The sequence below is a fragment of the Pomacea canaliculata genome, linkage group LG2, assembly GCF_003073045.1.
Source record: "Pomacea canaliculata isolate SZHN2017 linkage group LG2, ASM307304v1, whole genome shotgun sequence".
Lineage (NCBI taxonomy): Eukaryota > Metazoa > Mollusca > Gastropoda > Architaenioglossa > Ampullariidae > Pomacea > Pomacea canaliculata.
The window spans coordinates 16,070,893-16,092,805 of NC_037591.1; the positions used below are offsets into that span (position 1 = coordinate 16,070,893).

Below are 21,913 nucleotides of genomic sequence, written 5' to 3' on the forward strand. Positions count from 1 at the left end.
TGGTAGTGACATTGAAAGGTAGCCAGGATGTTCTTCTGAATAACAAGCATCTCAAACTGTCTTACACACGTAACATTCAGGTGCACATTTGAACAAGATACTGCTACCACTTGTATTTTGTCATTTGTTTTATCACTTGTATGTTGTCGTCATTTTAATCCTTCGGGCATTTTTATCAGTGACAGAGGCAGGCAGCTTGTTTTCAGCATCTTGAACTCTTGCACATTGACCAGTCGCATGCACATTTAAACATTAAGCGACATTTTATTGCTCCTTCAAACCATTAAATGCTGAGTTCAAAAGGCAAAGCTACAGCACTTTAACAGTATATATACTAAACCTACAACAGGTCGCTAGTGATGCACACAACTCCAGTGTTACTTGAGGCCTATTGAACAGCATTACTGCATTGTATTACCCAGGATACATTGTGTGCACGTGCATGCATTCACATACACCAAACCTTCAAATTTATACAGGCTCAAAACCTTAAAGATGGAGGTTTTATAAGTTATTTGTCATATTCAAGCATACATCAAGAGCTTGGCTGGCAATAACTATCCTGTGGTACCACGTGGACAAAGCTTTGCATTGGTTTGCTTCAGATGCTCGTTGACAATCAGAGAATAGAAAAATGAGTGTGTTTATTGTGTCATTCCCCCACGTGGAAATCTCAACTTCCCTTAAAGGCCGAACTTTCACCCCTTGGCAAGAAAGAGTGGATTCGATCCGGCTGGGGTGGGAAGGGTAACTGTCAGCCCAGATGAAAGCAAAGCCACTTAGGTCACAAGCATTTCGTGTGCTCCTTACCTCCCTCCCTTAAGACGAACCCTTCTTCGCGCCACAGGCTAAAAGTTTGGTCTTGAACTACAGTCGCCTTAGAGAAAAACTGCTCCGACTGGTCTTGATGTCAGAATTTTTTCCAGAAGGCCCAATACCAAGGGTCCCTAAACAAATTAAGAGATAATTTAGTAGTTACTTCGTCATCTTCAGTTGTTTCTTTCACGTAATCCTGCAATACACATTTGCGCCAAGCAACAGTTGGCGGTATTTGAATTACTATCCTGGACCCTTGAGACCCAAAAGTGTAACGAACAGACTTCACGTGCACGCTCTTGAGGATGCGAGCAGACCTGTATGGAAGTACCGAGATTTTCAATGCACACAATGGCCTGTTTTTTATGCATTCTCCGTGTGTGGGAAGGGACCACCACAATGATCAGCCAGATCGCTAGGGGTGTTTGACAACAATAAACAGGAAGCATATAAAAATCGCTGTTTTCCTCCATCTTGTAACATCTCGTTTCGTAAGACTTTAGGAGTGGGAGGGAGGAAACCGATGTAGGCTTCTTTGCTGCGGTTTCATTTCCCTTGTAATCTGATCCACACAAATTTGTTTCACCACCTCGCCTTCTCCCAACCATCAACCCCTCTCGCAAACCCCTGAAAATATTTTTTAAAAAAAAGCTCCCCAAAGGAGTCAGACATCGTTGAAAGTGATACATGTGGGTTGTTTCCAAAGGGAATTAAAAACAGGGGAAAGTAACATGTTCTTTGTCGCGACTATTTTTCCTAATAATGTTGCAGTCACTGTGGAACACATAGTGCCCCCATTTGCAAGATTGTCTCAAAGGAACCTCCTACCTAGAAACCGATAAAAATGGAGAATAGCTATCTGGTGCCCCTGACGGCAGAAAGTGAGGCGAGTAAACTGTGACATTTACTTTAGGAAGCAGGAAGAATGTAAGGATCACCGATCCTGGGTTCGTATGTGATTGAAACAGTACAACTATTCTCTCTTGCTTTTCACTGAACGGGTTTGGGTTCTGCTCGTCGTTGTACACGTCACTACAATCTGCTGGCTCGATCGTCCCCATTGGAATGTCAGAATGTCACGAACCCTCACTAAATTTCGTTTTTGATCCTGCTGTGATTGCTCGCCATATTGCTGTTAGTGATTCGTCTGTTATTTTCTGCTGTGAGGAATCGGCCACAATGAAAGATTTTCTGGACAGGTCTATGGGACTGAGACATTATCATTATTTTGTTAAGATAGTAGAAGTTAAGGTCCTTCGGTGCGCAGGTTGGAAACACTTATTTCTACCTTACACTTGAGATGTCTTTACGAAAGGAACTTTTATCAAAAGGAGTATATTTTAATATAGCATTGTAATAACTGCATAAAACATATATTGGCAAAAGTATAAAAATGAAAATAATGATATTGCTTTCGTTATCTGCCCAATCACAAAAATTGAACAAAATTCTCCAAGCCCGCCATCGCTTACAAATCTGCAGCCTCACCATAAAATGATTCAGGGAATGTGGGTACAGATATCTGTAGACTATATGCTATCACATCACATTCGGACTGGTAAACTATGACCTGCAGTTTGAACAAGACACTCGCCATCTTGCTTCCCATGACGCGGTGCAGCGCAGCGCCACCTGTGGGCGAGTCCGCAGTCAGCAGGGTTACGGCCCGTACTCCTGGTCAAAGCTGTTGTCTGGCTGCTGATGGTAGAGCTGGGTGCTGATTCTGGGCGCCTCCCCGATGAACACGCGGTCACGTGGCTCAGAAAACGGAGTAAAATCCTGACAAAGAATGGGTTCAGAAAATAATAAAAATCTTGAGTTTTTTTTTTCGTTTTTTTTTACTTTTTATTTGTTTTCATTACATCAAAAAGTAGTTATTCGCCGGTGTTTAGGTGCATGTGAAATGTGGAAAAACTGTAAATAACTCTATGACCTCTCTCAAGCTTCAACTCTTAATACTGTTGAATTAGAAATATATGTTAATCACAATTTAACCTCTATCTGTGCATGGAGATGTTTGTAGGTGTATATCTCATTATAGTAAGAACTGCAAAGGGATTTTCATCCAAGTTTGGGAAAATATCCCCCGACTAGCCCTTTAGCTTTGGATGGAAAATCTAGGAATAATCAAAACCGCCAAAGTGAGAGCCCGTTGTACAAACAAATTAAAATGCTAAAGATTATTATTCAGTAACCAATGATAAAGTGTTTAAAAATGGCAGGACTTGAAAGTTTTTGACGTGTCAGTACTAATATGATTTTCAAAGATAGACATGTAAGATGGCATAGGCTTGCATAAGAATGCAAAACCCAATTTTAAGCAAAAAGATGAGAAGAAATGACGAAAACGAATGAGTTTGCCGTCACCTGTTGAAATGCATTACTTCCTCTCTGTTGAGAGCCTCCATAGCCTTCATTGGAGTAGCCACCTGTAACCAAAGTCAACATCAAAGAGAAACTATAGAAAGCGCCACAGGTACAAGGGCAGACAGACAGAAGGAAAAAGTGACTTATCTATTTGAAAGTTTTAATTGGAAACAATTATCTGTACAAAACTTTTTTAACAAGACATAGAAGTCATATTTAGTTTGTCTGTCTGCCTTACAAACTGAGTTGCTGCAGGATGCTCAGCCTCACTGGCCAACTTCCAGGTTACTGTCTTTTCCTGATTTACCTGCGCCACCCCAAGGGTCCCTCTGGTCTGCCGTGTAATCCCTGTCTCGATCGTTGGTGGTGGAGCCGTAATCTGTGGCAGATTGAGATAAATGCGAGTCTGTCACTGTTGCCTTGGTAAAAATAGCTACAAATCATATTTTACATTAAATATCGGTATAACGATTGTGTAATAACTATACAACCACCGTATGATCACCAGAAAAACAAGCTTCAGCACATTTTAAAAATGTACTGAAATATATCAGACTTTATTGTATCCCAGGAAGTTACTGGCGGTGTCAGCTTTGCTCACCTTTCTGTTGGGTCTGCCAGTCCTCCGTTAGCTTGGAACTGGACAGGTTACGGCCCATGCCGGAGGGGACGCCGTGAGGAGCCAGGTGCGGTCCGTTGTCCTCCATGAGCTCGTGAGAGAAGGTGGAGTCGTGATCAAAGAGGCCGCGCCGCTGCAGGAAGTAATTAGCGCCCACGTAGGCCGCCAGCACCACCACGCAGGTGACGCCGTACACACGGAAGGTGATTTCACTCCCTGTTGTGGTCATCGACAGCGAATAATTAAAGCTGCGTGTGAACTACTGCAGGACAATTCAATCCTATTGCTAACACCTTACATAACTACAGAAACTTCTTTTCTTAGAAGTTAATGAAAACATGACATTGTAACCTCAAGATCAGCTTTTTTAAAGACTTTATGAATGAGACATAGTTAAGAAGGTGATAGAAATTGTGATCCTGGTGCTGATGCTGGTTGTGGTGTTAGCATAAGAGCTGGAACGGAGATTTAGAGATTAAGGACAAGAAACAATTAGAACTGTGGTAGGATTCAGGAAACAGTCTGTGTGGCTGACTGACGAGGGTTACATCAAAAGTCCTGGCATGTGCGAGACATATGGACCACCAGCTGCCATTATGTCACTAGGTGCCCCGATGTTTATTTGTTTCTTGCGCAGCAACTGCATTACTTACAGACAACAGACAAACCCTCTCCGCAGATGCTGAATGTGATTTAAGACAAAAAAAAAAAAAAAGCAAGCAAACACTCTAATGTGGGTGAGTTGAAGACAAAGTATTTAAAGCTGATGACCAAGGTAGTATTGTACCCCATAGTGCTGCCAATGTAAGTCAACTAAAATCACAACCGGTTGCAACCCCTGATCACCCACCCATCCCCCGACTCACCAAAGCGATAGACAAGGAGACCACCAAAGACGGCTCCACAGCCACGCCCCAGTCCATGATGCAGGGCCTGCAGAATACCCTGCGCCGATGACTTGAGTTCACCCGGGATGGCGTGCGTCACGAAGGCACAGCAGCTGGCCCACACGGCCGCGTGCGTCAGACCTGTGCAACGGAAACAACGACTGGACTCGGAGGCATTTCAAGGTGGAATGCTTATAATGGGCAATGGAAACAACGCAGGCATGAAAAGGTACTGAAAAGTGGAGTGTTTCTGGAGAGGACTGGAAACTAAAGTGCTTTCGATAGGCCATGGAAACTAAAATATTTCTTCTAACGAAGATTCATATGATATGGACAAAAAAAAAAAAAAAAAAAAAAAGAAAGCGAAGAGACACAGACGATTAGTAAATACAAATGAAAAAAAAAAAAAAAAAAAAGTGAGAAACACGCCCCAAAAACAACTCACCTTGTACAAATTCGAAGGGCAAGACCCACCACGGATCGCGGAGCCAGGAGATGTACAAAAACCTCGCCACATTGCCCAGGAGACCTGCATACAGGACCTTCACATGACCTGCGACAGAATGACCAAACCCCTCCATGATAACATTTGGCAGGTTTTGTGTGGTTCTGTAAAGGTGGACCTAACCAGAAAAATGTGAACGAATGTTGGACCAAGTCTGACAAAGTTTGTACATAACCTTCATCTAAAAAAAGTTGCCAAACTTACTCGTTCATATTTTTCCTATGGAGAAGAGATTATGCGAAGGAAAAGTTAGAGTCGATGACATTCTGTAGTGGACAAGTGCAGATCCCGTAAGACCGATGAGTAGCCAGAGGCAAAGTGCAGAACGACAAGATGAATAAGTGCATTAGGTGTGGGTCAGTAACTGCTTTCGTGACGAACTAACCGGATGGATGAATAAGCCCGAGACTGATTAGTGTAGAGAAAGATTGTATGAACATACTGGGATATAGTGGGGGGAAGGGGAACATCGCGGGAAAGTGTTGATAGAACCTGGCATGTAAGGGTGGGTCGAGCCAACAGTATACCAGCAATTCTCGCGAGAAAAGACGAAAACTCGCGTGATTTGTCCCCGAGATTCACCCGCGACAGATTTAGCCATCCAGAAAACTTTGACTGAGTTATTTATGTACCAAGAAAACATTCCTTAAAGGAAAATAAGCCGAAGCGAGAGTTACTGCTACAGGGCGTTGAGACAGAGCCAATCGAAGCCGCAGAAACTGATCAGTTGACGTCAGCCTTGTCCCGCCGGGAGAGCGTCTGGTGGATGAAATTCGTCGCTAGGCAGGAAATCACTATATATCTTGTTCTCGTGCTCTCTTCTTAAATAGAAATGTAGCAAATTTAGAAGCAAAAGTCTCATGTCATTGGAATAGTCTCGGAAAGGTCACATGATCTGGACTTAGCAGGCGTATGGATGGAATCTATCGACCCTGGAAATGTTGCAGCCATGATGGAGAAGTTGTAGATACCTCTCTCTCTCTCTTTCTCTCTCTCTCTTTCTGTGTTTGTTCTAAACTGACTAACCCTGTCATATCTCTGCATGGTATGAGAAATCCATCCATTTTCTGGACTGGACTGAAGTGTTGCTTGACGAGCAAGATGTGCTTTTTTGTGTCTTTCTGTTTCATCATCTTTCCAGGGAAAAAAAGTTTTATGGAAAGCTCGACTTTTCCTTGATGGCTCTTTATCTCCGCCCAGGAACAGACAACATTTGAGAAAGAGACTTGCTAGCACCTTTTCATCCGTCTAAACCGGAAGTTGCATCCCACCTAAACCAGAAGTTGCATCCCGTCTAGCCTTGAATTGAGAGAAGCATTTTTTCTCGCTCTTTCATTTTTTTTTCTTTGGCGATAATTCCTAGCCACATCACTCAAGTTGCTCTGGATCGAAGAAAAAGCGGAGGATGTCTTGACAAGCGCAAAGATGGCTTTGGTCATGATGACTAGTCTTCACAGGAAGAGGCGGTTTCCTCTGTAGACTTTGCGTGCCACACACACACTACTATACACGTCTGGCGGACTTTCGCAGAATCGGTGCATATATCGTCTGTCAGGAAAAAAAAATCAATGTTTCCTGAAGTCAAAGCCAACCTTTCTGGAAGAATTTAACAGATTGACCTTTGGTGTGGACGGGTTTGACGCAGGAGGCGGACGCCAGCCAAATGATTGGAACTTTTTATCTCCAAAGGTTGTAGCGGATCAGCTTTTCGCACAAACAGGACGAGGATGAGCAGTCTGAACCCTCTGACATGTCACTCACACGGGAGAGCTAGTGGCCTAAAAAATTCAGCTGGTGGATGAAGTGGAGGAAATGAAAACAGTGTTTGGTAAACGTGAACAGCTGCTCCACATAGAATAATAGAGTTCAAATTAGTTTGTTTCGAAAACAAATTGAGTTCGTCCAGTTGTTCTCCCAGCAAGAGCAGACCGGACAGTCACGTGACGCAGTTTGGTTTTTTAATAGACGCCTTGACTTTTTTTCAGCTGCTTTCGCGAAAAAAAAACCCCAACAGAAGAATGTTTAAGTTTTAGACTTCTTATATATAATTATATGTAACTACAGCTCTGTATATATATTAGTTCAGAAACCAAGCGGCTAGCAGTGTTTATTTTTCCAAAGGGGAAGTTATATACCTTGCTCTCCCCATCCACCGCCTGGCTTGAAGCACTCAGATAAAGTGAATTTCTGTCCTTGGAGCTGTCGGCCAGAGGTCTGCACCCTCGGTGCCTGTCTGTTAGCACGTCACACACGCCATTAGCTGGGGCGCGTGAGGTCGTTCGAGGCTCTAGGGTCTATCAATAGTTAATCACGGTGAAGAATCCCTTTCCCAACACGGCGATATCTACAGTGTTGTCAGCACTTTCTCTCTTTCTGCCCACGAAAATCCAACCATCCGGGAATCAGGAAAAGGAACTTCAGAAAGGGAAGAGACTGTTTTCTGATTCTGATCCATGAGAAATAATCGTTAGAAGACGATCGAGTCAAAGTGTTTGCTGAAGCTTGTTTCTGACCTTTCGTCATCGAGTCTCAACAGCTGAGGACCATCACAGCTCTTGTAACAATTCAAGAATCACGTGGTCTTGCATCTGTCACTGTAGTCAGCCACAACAAGGTACATGAGATATATGTAAGTACAGAGACCAGGCTAGAAGCAATGAACGTTTAGCTGACAGCTAGGCATTAACCCTTGACCTGTCTCCGCGCCGAACACTCACCTGACCACTGAGTTCGTGCATCGGGTTCTTTGTGGCGGCTATCAAGCCCTAGCAGCTTCACCACCAAAGCTATTCCCGAGGACAGGACTCAGCCCGCATTAGCTAGCACTGGCACCGAGTTAAAGCCAGTGTCTATACCAGGCTCTGACAATGAATGCGGCTTTTTGTCCATGTCATGTTCGTCTTCACTGTCACGCGCCATGCTCCAGACTCTTCTGCCAGCCTCCCGTTGCATTGATTTTGTCAGCGAATGTTCTCGCTGCACTGCCCCTCATTCCTGATTAAAGTTAATGGGCCGAGAACAAGCAACTCGCTTTTCTTCCCTTTTTTTTTTTATAGATTGTAGATGTTGCAGGCGGCCGGTACTCGAACCAGTTGGACACCTTGTATTTCAATCAATGAGGGTATCGCGTGGCAGGCAGCTTGTTGTGGTTCTTCTGATGCTGAACTGATGATGATGATGATGTTGTTGTTGTTGATGATGATGATGATGATGATGAGGAGGAGGAGGAGGAGAAGGAGGAGGAGGATCTTAATGCTCGGTGCTCACAAGTCTGCAAACGAACAGACAGCTTAACATACAACAAAATACACAATTAAACGCTCGAAAAACAGCAAACAGGGTACAACATCAACGCTCAGAACATGGCGAACACTACCTAACGTGGACTAAGATCAGGAATTGATGAGTGAGCGAAAAGGTTAGCTATATGCGCGAGGTATAAAAGAGGGTTGAACGGCTGGATGTGAGGGCGTTGAACGCGGTCATAGGTCGAAGAAGAAGGTGCAGAGAATTCCAAACGCCGGGGGCCAGAATAGGAAAAGAAGCGACGGGTGAGTTTCTCTTGTCAAATTGTTTTTTTTCTTTTTTTAAGGTTCATACCACAGCTTGAAGAGACTCCCTAGCATTTCATTAGAGCTCTCGACTTTAGAGAAGAAAGTCGTCGGTGTGGTGTTTGCTCACCTCGCACACACATACAAACGCAAGCACATTATTGAACCTTGACGCGTGAGTGTACACCACGGAAACATATTCAAAATAGTGACAGCAGGGTACAGGTCGTGACTAAAGCTTCCACCATGACCTTTGACACCGGTCTTGAATAAAACCTTGCTTTGAACTTAGCCTTGATGGTTTGAGGGAGTAAGTGCCCCACTGTTTTAAAATACTCGATCATTTAATGAGGGGAAGACGGTGGTTGGTTTGGGAAAGGGTAAGGGAGGAGAGAAAAAAAATCTCTGATCGTTCAGTCACGTTTTTCACCGTCCATCATTGTAAACATTCTCGCAAATTTGTCAGCCTCAGACTATGGAGGCTGGGAAGAGGTTAAATTTGTCCTTACGGCGCATGCAACTAAAACTTTTTCCATCGACTCAGCAGTCTTCAGGGAGACAGAATTATTCATTACCGCCGTTCTAAAAGACTGGTCTGCTTGCAGGAGGCCGAGTACAAACGAAATGTCTCTCCGGACATTAGCTGATCGAAGGCCTGCAGAAAGAGCAATCAATACAAGTCCAGCAAACACCGGAACTGGATTAGTGTCCCTGCAGCCACCACATCCACAGTTAGCTTCCCTTTGCTCTGGCACCGGCTTTTTTCTGCGCCACACAAACCAGGCCTGGCGCGGGTTTTTGTTTTTATTAGACTTTTTTTTCGTTCAAGAGAGAACACAAGGAGAAAGCCGGTGTGATTTATCCGTGAGGCTGCGGCTGAAAGATGCACATTTAATTTAGCCTTACCATGAAAAAAGGATAAAGTGCTGTTAAACAGACGTGAGTGACCAAATTGTAAAGGGTTAGAGTTGATTTTATTCAGTTGGTAAGAGGTAAGACTTTATTTTCTTTTGTTCGTCAGAAGTTTCTTTTTTCATTTGGTTGCAGACAAACAGTGGTGACTTCTTTGCATACAGGCAAACTTCATGCATGTTATCCTGTTTTTAAACATAATTCTGTGGTGTTAGCAAACCAGAATGTCAGACACACTAAGAGACAAAAATCTCATTTAGCAATATTTAATCCAACAGAATCTTACCTGATTCCCGTCAAATATTTTTTAAAAGTTTCAAAAAGTATGCTGACTGCACATTTATTGTTCTTATTACTTTAAACTTTATCACTAAACGATAAACAACATGAATATTTCGTTATCTGTTTGATTTAATCTTCCATAACAGTTATTTGGGTACAAAGTTTATGTCGAAACATAGACACATTTCACACATCACATATTTGTATTTATTTGTAGGGATTCCCAAAGCTGCAGGTTTAATGTCTCCCATTCATAATTATCTAGAAGTTAAAGTATGCCTGTGGTTTAACACTACAAAATGTTTGAATGAGTAATGGCTATGTTTTCTCTCAACTCTGCAGGATGATGGTTGCCATAAGAAGGCGAAAAACAATATGCCTGCTTCCTCCTCACACTCGGTGCGAACAAATTTGTGCCTCACTCACTCAGAAGTTGGGTGTAAATCCCTTCAGGAGGCAGAATATTTTACGCTGCAAATTCAATCTGCCTTTGCAACTAGACACCGTGGTGGTGCAAGTGTGCAGACCCGCCGTCTCAGATCAATAAAAACAATAATATTTCCTTTTTCAGCCAGCAACTGCCCCACCCAGACCTAACCCCTCTCTCAAGCATCGAAAATTCGGCGTCAAGACCATTACCGTACACAACCGGGGAAAATAAACAACAGAACCCTCGCAACAAGCTGCTGCATTTACTGCGCTCCTTTGAGCTTGGGCACCACTAGTCAGGTTTGTGTATTCATACGAATATAATCAGGTAAACATAAACTTTTATTCCAGCAGGTCATCAAGAGGTAACGGCGCAGATAACAGGTAAACATAAACCTCTACAATCTTCTATGTCATAATTGACAAACTGGGCAAGTAGTGAAATCAGCACACACCTCTTCCCGTAAACATAACCTTTTTTCAGGTGTCAGAAAGGTGTTGTACGACAGAGAGCTGGACTGGAAAAATGAAAGGAGGGAAGACGAGGGAGAAAAAAATTAACTAATCGGGTATGACAGCCGTTGCCGGTTATCATATTAAACAGGAAGAAATCGAAGAACTAAAAGAAAAAAAATCCCTTTCTTTGATTTTCCTTTAAAAAAAAAAAAAACCAAACAAAAAAACACGCGCACGCGCACACACATAGAGCTAGATAATAATTTATATATATCTAGAGATAAAGACCCTATACCTTATTTCCATAACCAGAAATCAAACTATTTGCATTCAATCCCAGGCAATAATCTAAAAAGAATGTCGTAACCCTGGGATCACCTTTCCCTGCACGAGTGGAGTATAACAAACCGTCCGGCGTGACACCCAAAGCCGCCAGGCGTGAGACAAGAGCGAAGACAAATGACCTGTTGATACAACCTTCAATTTCTTTTTGTTTCCTTTGCTATTATTTTTCTCTCTCTCTCGCTTACTATGCCCGAGGAAGCATCACAACGAATTCTCACTTCAGTTACACGCGCATAATCCCGCTCCGGAAGCAAAAGAAAAACAAGAAGAGAATTAAAGAAGGACGTCAGTCTGATGGCATTCAGATCGATAACCGCGAGCGGCTTGGCTAACATGAGAACTATATAGTTATCTCCCATTACGCCATTGATTGCACTCTGCTCATAAGTTCTTAGATTCTTAGGCTAATGGCTGGTAGAGATTTGTGCTCTGTGATTAGCAAACTATTTTGGAGTTCGCTGTTTCTGCATTTTTCGACGGAATCGTGTCTCAAAAAATGTGATCTCTCTTTCTCCCCTCATCTCTCTTTCTAATGTCAATAATTCCGCTCTTCTTCTCTTTCTATAGCATTGGGAGGTGAGTTGTATTCAGTGAAATATCAATAATTTTAAAGGCTCCGAAAATACAGAAGCTTTTTTCTGTTTGCTCCAGATTAATTGGACACAGTTTGATGTTTGGTTTGCGCACCTTGGCAAGTGATCATGTATGGGTTAATCAACTTGTAGGGTTTAGTGCGTACGTGCGTGCGTGCGTGCGTGCGTAGGAGTAGGGGATAAAGAGACAGCGTGTGTATTTGTGTAAAATGTAAAATGAAGAGAGAAGACGACAGAAGTATTATAAATTGTCTTTTATGAAAATAAACCAGTCTGAAATATTCAAATGTTTCCAATTACAGTGACATATTTCACGCGTAGAATCATAGAAAGAACGGAAGAAAGAAAGATAGAATTAATGACAGAATGATAAAAAGAGTGAATAAGAGACAGAAAGAATGACAAACTGGCAAAGTGATCCTTGGCTCAGATCTCCTGACGGCTTCAATCGTTCATATCTCAGGAAATCTCTTTCCTTCTAACAGGAAGCTCTGTCTAATAATGAAGACAACCATATCAGACACGGCAGTTTTTGCTTAATTACTCGTAAAAATAATTGATCTGACCCTGGGCAGCCAAGCCCATGGGAATGACAGATAAAAGCAAACCATGTCACGCTGGTGACGTTTTAGCAGCTTGGTGTGGAATTTGCCGTTATCACACTAAAAGCCAGCGTAAAGCCCTCGGCCATGAATTTCGACTTATCATCTCCTGTTCCTTTTTTTCTTGCAAATTCCCCATCCACTTCTCGTCTGTCCTCTCTCTTTGTCTCTCTATGTCTTTCTTGTTTTGTGTTTGCCTCTTTGTTTTGTTGTTGTTTTTTGTTGTTGTTGTTGTTGTCTTAGTTATCAATTTTAAAGAAAACATCTCTGTGTGCCTGAGTGTTATTTGTCTGTCATCTCTGAAATACTGAACTGTTCAGTCGATTGTCTGCAGTCTTTCAGAACAATCTTTACTACCCTGTGAGACTTCTACTTTTAGCAGCTAACAGTATGAATAGTGTAGATATGTATACCTGCATGTCTGCGTGCTCTCTTACATATATATACACACACACACATACCTGCACACACACACACGCACGCATGCAGAGAAAGAAGGATGAAGGAGGGCGAAGAGCAAGTAATGCAGTCAGCTGCTGGGATCCATTATCTTCCCTCTCCCACCTTATTCACCTTTCTTCGAATCCTTCCTTTAATGAAGCCATAACATACAGACGCACGATGAGGCTGTTGAACGATCCTCACAGAGATCCCTTAAAGAGATCCCTTAAAGAGATCCTCTAGAAACTATTACTTCAGTTCCATCGATTCCCCACCTACCTCCTCCCATCTCCCCCTGGAATGAAGGAGAGACGCCCAGTCGATAAGGGACTCATTCAATTTGTCTTTCGTCTGTGCCAGAGCTAGCCCAAGACGGTTCGCCATATTGTCTAGAGAAATCAACTTTAGCTACATACAGATCTGTACTCCCGTAGAGACTGACGTCACATCCGGCAAGAGAAACGAGGGGTTAATTGTTTGGGTTCCAAAGCGGTTCCGATTATTCATCGGCTTAATGTGCCTCGATAACTCTTTCTTTATATTTAAAATATCGTTAAATACTCATTCACGAGAACGGTGTATTATAGAAATCGGAATATCAAACTACCAAAAGGAAAAAAAAAATCTTTTAAAATTTATTTGAAAGTACTCAGACAAGCTGATTTCGTACGCAACAAACACACAGACACACACACACAAAAGAGAGAAAGAAAGAAAGAAAGAAAGAAAGAAAGAAAGAAAGAAAGAAAGAAAGAAAGAAAGAAAACGGAAAAGAAAACACTAGGGAAATGGCAAATAGTCACTCCTTTGAAGTATTTTCAATGCTGCAGGCATTGATCGGGCAAGTACAAAAATCATCTCGCTTCCTACTGCTAAGAAAATGGCATTTCACGTGCTGGTCGGCTTGAACACTACAGGGAGTTGACTGTAAGGAGTAGACCAGGGAGTGGACTACAGGGAGTTTACTACAATCACTTACAGCTACAACCCCCTCTCCCCACCTCACCACCACCACTTCTCGCCTGTTACCCATGATGCTTTCGATCGAAAGTCGCTCTTTCGGCAGAGCAGTCGGTGGTGATGGTAATGTTCAGCTACAGGTTTACAGTTGTCTAGGGGTTCAACGGCGCGGAGAAGGAAAACAAACAGAAATAGGAAAAAATGGAAGCTAGAGAGAGGTATAGAGGACCAGAGCAATCGAGGAGGAAGCTGCGCGATCCCGTTGATATAAGTCTTATCATGACTCCTGAATCGCTCGATCCTGTTAATATAATGAGCCATATCAATGTGCCTGAATCACTCCATCCTGCTGGTTTCAGTAGCCTTATCATCTCGCCTGAACTGCTTTATTCTCTTGATATCATTGCTATCGACGTATTGAGATCTTGTCTACACTAATGAATAACTGCTTACAGTCGTCTGTCAGGAACTGACTGGGGGCTATATTAATATCACGAACTTGTATTACTGGACTGCTGCCAGACGATTTTTGGCAGTTAACTACTAAAACGAGGCATGCTACTACAAAACTTCCGGTTTATTTCCATTTCAGATTAATTACTAAAACGAGGCATGCTACTACAAAGCTTCCGGTTTAGTGACATTCTTTGTTTACGCTCGCCGATACTACCAGCGGAGAAGTTCTCAAGAGGCTAAACGTTGGTCTTGTCAGACAGACAGCAGTCCACCTATACACGTCCTTGATTAATATTCTGCAGACTATTTGAAGGTGTGATTGCGGGGTGAGAATCGTCCCTTTGCTAAACTGTTGAATGTTATGCGGGTGGAACGTGCAGATGAATAGACGCACACTGCAGCTCCCCCCATGCTAGCATTTTGCGAAGTGTGATCGTATTCCCAAGTCGGACCATCAGACCGGCCAGACGTTTGAGCTGTGGGAAAAAGGGACTCACGAGTAACAATTCTCGCCAAGATTAGGTAACATTTAGATAAGATTTATTTCCATCTTCATGTATCGAACTCAGTTCTGAATAGTGTTTTTGTTGACACAGCATTTGATTCTACATTTTTGTAAATTATATATTTCATGAAATACTTAAGTATTACAGGATTAGGCCCGGGGATGACGACCGTCGGTCCCACTCTCAGACCAAGTGTCCTGGAACTTTCTGCCTACTATTGTCAGGTGGAGCGGTCATTTTGGACTGGTGACCCAGGCGTGCCCTGCCTGTGGTCGAGCCTGAACAGTCTACTGGAAAGGGAGACCTAACTTCGTGTTGGTGGGAAGTCGCGAACATTCTTGTATTTGTATTGAGTGTTGATGTATCACCCGTTCCACAGAAATCTCTCTTTTTCTCGTCGATCGGCACCGGCAGTAAGCTCTGGGTACTGTTGTTTGACTTTAGTTACAAGCCCAGACCTGTTAGTAACTACAAGCTATGACTACAAGAATTGAGTTCTGGACGCTATTAATCTTAATGACATATTGCCAGACGATGTTGAAGTTTTCCTGTGGACAATATGATCTGACAAACTTTGTTCATCGTGTGATGTATGGTATTTTGAATGTTTACATGTAACTTTGACTCTGATGATGCTTTAAAGGTTTGAATGAGCAGTTGATCCCTTACTTAGTAACGCATTCTGACATGTTGATCTCATTTGAGCAACACGATGAAGTTTAATACCATATTTGTTCCCCTGCGGCGCGGAGCACCCGTCCCGCATTATCGCTTGCAATAAGAATTTTTTAACATCTTAATATTCTGTAATATTAATATTTAACATCACAGGGGAGCTAACTGTAAGTTCTGAGTAGAGGAGGACAGATTTGGGTATAATTCTTTTTAAAAAATTCTTCCATATGATGTTGATGGATTTATTTGTCATCAAATTATTTGTTAAACGGAAAACCAAGCAATTAGATTCTAAAGAGATAAATATGGGTAAAATATCGAGCAGGCCACGCGGCCTGTATCTGTTACCAAGGTTACGTTAATGAAGCATTCAAACCTTAAAGTAAAGCGAGAAACATCTCGCGCCTTTTGTCATCGTTATCATAGCCCTCATTATCCCCTGGTCTGTTTATGATCCTGGATAAATTCTCTTTTTCTCCATCCCAGCCCCGAGAAAGTGAGCCCAGAAACAAGCTTTTCCTGTTTGCAAATATCTGCGGTAATAATCAATAACACTTCATCAGAATCATTCATTAGTCAGTCACGTGGGCGGAGAGATGTGGAAAAAAAGAACTGCAGTTCCAGCACACTTACTCGTTCTCTCTCTGTGTATCTATCTCTCACACACACTCTCACATACCCACACACAAACATATGCACACACAAACGCACAGAAATGCATACTTACTCCCTGACATACATACACGCACATACTCGCAACAATACAGACGCACAGAGGTGAGCGAGCGCACGCACACATACACACACAATCACCCACTAATACAGAGTGGAGCAACAATCAGAAAAGTAAAGCGATAGGGGCTGACTGAAAATACAACATCCGCTAGAACCCTAACCTTGATTGTGTGTGTGTGTATTTGTGTTTGTTATCCCATCACAGGAAATGGCACTCTAGCATTTTGTCAGACAGCTATTGATTTTGGACACGTTTCTAGTTTAGTGAAAAGGCCCTGCAACACAAATGATTTATGCACAATGAGGGGAACCCTCCGAAACTCTCTCCCCATCCCTCCCTTCCAGGCGGGTAAGCTTGGGAATGGATGGCCTCGGAGCTTTCCATCAAATCGCTCATGTTCTATAGTGGCTCTTGTGCCTGTTTATAGGCCCGGCTGCTCATTTCCTGCAATACAGCCTTAGTTCTTGGATTATCGTACCTCCCCTTTAATTTTACCTGAGGGTTGGAAACAGAAAAGCAACGAAGAAGAGCAAATGGGTACAGTCCTTACAAAAAGTTCGCTCCAAGAAAAGTTTGGGTACTAACTCCTCACTTCCCAGCGACCTAAAGGTTATCCTATTTTTTTCTTTACACTTTATTTTGTTAGCAAAAGCTAGTCTATGATAAGGACACGGAAGATAAGGATGAAGAGGAAGAGGAGTCCTTCTACTCACCGAAGGTAGTCAGCAGCCTGCTGCTCATGAAGTAGGCGAGCAGTTCCGACACGTGGTTGATGACGGAGGCCACGCCGAAGAGGGTAGGCGAGCCACCCAGGTCCTGCAGGTGCCAAAAGAGGAAGGTGAAGATGATGCCGATGCCGAAGCCCATGAACCAAGCGATGCCGAGGACTGAGAGGTACTGGTACGACCACAGCAGGCGCACCACGGCCAGCCATTTGCCGAAGAAAGGCTCGGAGGTGTAGCGGCCCGGAGGCACGGCAGTACCACTGGTGTTGTGGTAGGCGCCTCGATGTGCCAGAGCACCTGGAGACTTCAGAGCGTCGGTGACCATGTCGTTCTTCAGGCCTGGTTTGATCCTCAGATGCTTGTCGGACTCTGCGGCCAGTTTGTTGTTGCCGGCTGTTGCATCTTTGGTCACGTTTCCCTCCTCCGACGTGTATGTTCCGTAACCTTCCCCTGGCCTCGTGTATTCCATGTCATCATCCGTGTCTTCCTCCACCAGCCTCTCCCGGTCCATCTTCTTTCTCCCTGTGATCGTCTTCTTGACCTTGTCCTTGACTCTTTCTTTCAGTTCCGCCAGGGCGATGTCCCGGCCGGGGCCGTGGAAGTCGTAGCGGAACTGCAGGGCTGTCAGGAAGGCGCAGGACATCAGGACGGAGAAGACGGCGAAACACACGGTGTAGTTTTTTTCTGCAGGGTGCTGCTCGCCGCACGGGTGCTTGGGGAATGTGGTGGCGTGGTCCAGGGCCATACCCACAAAGAACATGGACAACCCCCAGCCCAGGGAGCCGAACATGCGCTGCTTGCCGTAGTTCTCCGTGTCCTCGCCCAACAGAGACAAAGTCACACAATCCGCGAAGGTGATGGCAGGGGCACTGAAGAACTCGCCGACGATCACCAGCAGGAAGAGGATGAAGAAGTCGTATTGCACCTCGTCCTGCTTGTAGACCACCGTCGAGTGTTTGGATGTGATGAGGCCAGCGAGGTCAGAGGCGTTGGCATTGACGATCTTGCTGGGGTCAAGGTTGTATCGCGCTCGTTTGACCCTTGATGGAGCGTGGTCCACGTTGTCATCAAAAGTAGATGGAGAAAGAGTCTTTCGGTGAAAAAAGAAATGAGTGAATTTTAGAGTATATAGAGAAAACTTTTTTACATGTGAAACAAAGACAATTTGTAATCGCTATGGTAATACGACTTTCACCCAGAAGTAGTTACAATGAAAAGTCCTCACCACGAAAGACATTTTGCAATCACTAAGGTAAAAAAACAAAACAAAATATACAAAGCGGCGAAGACAACCTGCATATGGAGGTGGGTGAGGGAGACTTTGTTAAAGATTTTTAACACTCTAGAAATCGTAACTCACCTTTGGAATCGACAGTGGCTTGTCCAGATGTTGGGGAGAAACGAAGAGATGGTCCGAAGATCCCAGAGAAACCAGCACGCTCTCATCTGGCAAAACGTTCTTCTCGAGATCCCGGGCAATCTCTTCGTCCATCACATGAACGGAAGTGACGTCGCGGCGCGTGCGCACGGAGTACGGAATTTCGAGAACGGTGTGAGTGCCGTTGTACACCAGGCACTTGTGGGCCGGCGGCTGGACAAAAGCGATAGCCAGCGTGAAGACCACCCAAGACAAGATGGCAAACAGGAGCATCTCCTTGCCCCGTCTCCAGCGGTCCGCCAGTCCTGTCCAGAACGGCACGCTGAGGAACTCAATGAAGGGTCTGAAGCCGATGAGGACTCCGCTCTGGGAGGCGTTCATGCCCAGCTGCTTGAAGTAGATGGCCAGCAGAGGGAAGAGCGAGCCGAAGGCCCCGAAGAAGAAGAAATAAAAGAGTTTACAGAACAGGAGATCCTTGTTGACGACAGTGAACAAGGAGTCGATGAAGTCCCTCCTAAAAGCGAACTTACTGACTGAAATCGGCTCCTGCTTCTGCTGGTCGGAGTTGAGCTTCTTGGCCGTGAACTGGAAATCATAGCTGTCCCTCCGTTCCTGCTCTGGCTTCTCCTCGGGCTCATACTCTGTTGTCATGGTGACGTTTGGGGCTGGCACTTCTCTAAGGGGTCTCGATCTGTGCAGGACATGCATTTGTTCAGAATATTGAAGATTGAAGTTAGTTCTTATCTGCTGCATTAGTCAGTACATCAGTCAATCAGTCTGTCGTTAAATACATCGATGGTTTAAAAAAAAACCTTTGGTCTCTTCTTGAAAGTAACAGACGTTAACAGTTCAATGACTTGATTTGAAATCGAGAAAAAAAATGACTTCCGTGATCAAGCAATTTCCCGAAGTCATTAATCAAACTGAACGAGGTCATTAAGCAACTCAATTTAGTAACACGCGCGCACACACACACACATATAGTGAGAGATTGGTGTATGGTTGCTATTTTGGCACTGAAACCAACTGATATGGTGCAATAAATTCGGTGTTTACGCAGAATGACAAAACGAGGCTTAATCAAGTCGCTGTACAAACACAGCGCCATCTAACAATGGCCGCAAGCTGTTCAGAGCACCGTAATCCACACTTACACACCGACAATCTGCCAATGTCCGGGTTCCTGGAGTGGAAGTAGGTCAGGTCGCTGCTGTAGACGGATCGAAACTTGTTTGGCACTCCGGTGGCACTGCGGCGAAGAGTCAGTCCGTGGGCAGCGCCACCAAGCTGAGGAAAGGAGAACTACAATACTAAAACGCAAACTTTTGAGACCATTCCACATCCCTCCTCCATCCCCCACACAAACGGAAGAATATAATAAGTAAGTCAATAAAAACATCAACAATACTTACGTGGCTTTACTTAGCGGGAGGACTGTCAAGCTGCTGTGGGGGGGACCGCTGCACCCGGCGAGGTTCAGAGGATTTCAACGAAGACAACCATGAAGATGGCTGGTGCAGAGTTGTCTGTCCTCTCCGAGATCGTCCCAGGAATGGAGACAACGTCGAGTTGTGTTTGACTTTATTGTTATTTTGCATAATTCATGTCGGCCTCTGCTGGCTGCCGACTGCCAGAACGCCCAGCCTCGCGATGCCACAGTCGAAGACCACAGTTGCTGACGCTTTCATCCAGAACTCAGTAAAGGGACGCCACTCACAGCGGGCTGGAGGCACACGAGAGGTTTCACCCTGAACTCACCGGTCAGTGGGTAAACGGGACGTCCTGAACCATCCCGTCCTCCCGCAAAGCATCGACTGCAGCTGCGGAAACGGCTTCTGAAGCCAAGGACAGAATATTCTTCCACCGCTTGCAGATGACTGACGTTAAGTAAGCTTGGGAAGGAATATTGGTGTGGCTGTGTCCATCACAGCAGGGGGCGCTGCAGTAGCTGCGGACAGTGTGGATGCTGCCAAACCTAGACTCCCTCCCTCACTGCTCGATGTCTCCGTCTTCCTGCCTGCCCAGCGCGTGCTTTTTCACCGAACGCATTCACACGCACGCCCTCACGCGTGCACAGAGTTTTTCTTACCACCCTCACCCCCCTGTGTGTGTCTGTGGAACTGTGTGTGTGTGGAACTGTGTGTGTATGTGAAGCTCTGTGTGTCTGTGGAACTGTGTGTGTATGTGCACTAAACCACAGCAGCGATGCCGGGGTGCCGCGATGGCGTTCGCTTCATTACGAGTCTCGCAGGTCTGAACATCGATTTTCTGCTACGTATCAAGTGCTCTTCCCCTTCTCTTCTTTCCCTCCGATTCCTCCTCCCTCCTCCTCTTTTCCTCTCTTATTTATCTTCTTTCTTTGTCTCGCTCCCTACCTCCTTCTTCTTCCCTCTTAATATTTGTTGCTTGTTAGATTCCTCCTAACCTTACTGTCTTAATTTTTCTCTTATTCCTCTTTTCTTTATCCATTCCTCTCACTTTTATATACTCTTCTCTGTATTTTTCTGAGACAGTTGAATAAGATCTCACCACAGTAGTCTGTCACCACAACAGAGAAAGGTTCTTGGTTCTCTTCATGTGACACCTGTTCGCCACTGGCCGTTGGGGGTTTTCTCTACCTACCTCTTCCCCCAGAGCGAAATCCTCTCAAGGTGGAAGCACTTTCCCACCGAAGTAACCAATTTTGCATGGGAATCAACCTGGGGCCGTATTCACAAAGCGAAGGCAAGCATTCAAATCAGAGGAAGCATCTCGTCTACTAGTAACTTACTAAAAACTTATGTCAATGCCTTGATTGAAGTTTCTTACAAACATCAAATCCAGCACCGTTTTACATTCCCTGTATAACATTTCTTTTTACATCATTTTCCGTCTGTCCTTTGCTTCACCTCTTCCTCTGTGCCCTTCCCTCCCCCATCTCTCCATTATTCCTCCATCCACACCCTCAACACAAATCGTTTCTTTGATTTTTACGCTTTGTGCTGTCTTGGGCGGCCTGTGGTGTGGATGGGGTGCTTGAGAACAGATCACAGGCTCCATGTTTGCTTACTGATCGACCGCCTCACACGTACAGGCACGCCCTCTGGCACCACCGTAGCAAACACTGTTTCTTCTTGTCCCTCTCCTCGCCCCTCCTTCTCCTCGGGAACACAGCAGCAAGTCTGGAGTCAGACTTCTCGTCTTCTCCAGCAAATTTATTCCAGTTCGGCTATCTCTGGTTATGTTTCTTTTTGGCGCATCGTTGGTCATCTGAAAAAATTGGCCTCCCGAAGATCAGGGAGTGAAACCTGCGTGTGTCCCTTGTTGCTTCCTGCAAGGCTTTTCTGTATTGACGGTTGCTGAGCGTGACTGGGAAACATCGGCAACTTTTCGACGATCCAGTGAAAGCGCTGCTCATCGATAGTCAGTGTGGGGGCTGGGACGAGCGGATCTGATTCATCTGGCGAGTTACTGAGTAGTGATGGGATGCATGACAATGTGTATGTTCTTTCCGTACATAAATACACCCTGCACTGTCCAGATCCTGCAGATATTGTGTTATGTAACTTTACCAGGGGTTTCTTTGCCTCTGATTTATAACTACTGTCCCAGGGGTAAAGCAGCCACAGAGCCTAGACGCCGCTTTATGACTACCCTAACCCTTCCCCTCATTTACTCCACTCGACAGTTTGC

At 44.4% G+C, this 21,913-nt stretch overlaps 1 protein-coding gene across 3 annotated transcripts; it reads right to left on the bottom strand.

The window, feature by feature from the left end:
- Window positions 1-243: 243 nt before the first annotated feature.
- On the bottom strand, window positions 244-20,559 carry LOC112556522 (major facilitator superfamily domain-containing protein 6-like). 3 transcript variants are annotated; one of them, XR_003097752.1, is made up of 11 exons: window positions 19,654-20,559; window positions 19,400-19,528; window positions 18,224-18,932; window positions 16,852-17,953; window positions 5,135-5,242; window positions 4,669-4,830; window positions 3,785-4,018; window positions 3,491-3,562; window positions 3,184-3,245; window positions 2,305-2,595; window positions 244-947 (listed from the first exon to the last, which is right to left on the bottom strand). XR_003097752.1 is itself a non-coding variant. In XM_025225602.1 (10 exons), the coding sequence occupies exons 3-10, from the start codon at window positions 18,890-18,892 to the stop codon at window positions 2,476-2,478; spliced, it is 2,529 nt and encodes an 842-aa protein (XP_025081387.1). In that variant the 5' UTR covers window positions 18,893-18,932; window positions 19,400-19,528; window positions 19,654-20,559; the 3' UTR covers window positions 244-2,475. The 3 variants fall into 3 exon arrangements, 2 of the variants coding, with proteins under 2 accessions (XP_025081387.1, XP_025081388.1); XM_025225602.1 differs by having other exon boundaries at window positions 244-2,595; XM_025225603.1 differs by having other exon boundaries at window positions 244-2,595; window positions 19,396-19,528.
- Between the last annotated feature and the right edge of the window lie 1,354 nt (window positions 20,560-21,913).

What these genes read in the sequence shown, in the direction of transcription:
- LOC112556522 (XM_025225602.1), bottom strand. Translation starts at nt 18,892, where the DNA reads ATGACAACAGAGTATGAGCCCGAGGAGAAGCCAGAGCAGGAACGGAGG. An exon ending in GCCCTTCGAATTTGTACAAG is followed by an intron (nt 4,831 to 5,134) that starts GTGAGTTGTTTT and finishes TCCGTTGCACAG; the next exon opens with GTCTGACGCACGCGGCCGTG. An exon ending in CTGGCAGACCCAACAGAAAG is followed by an intron (nt 3,563 to 3,784) that starts GTGAGCAAAGCT and finishes AATCTGCCACAG; the next exon opens with ATTACGGCTCCACCACCAAC.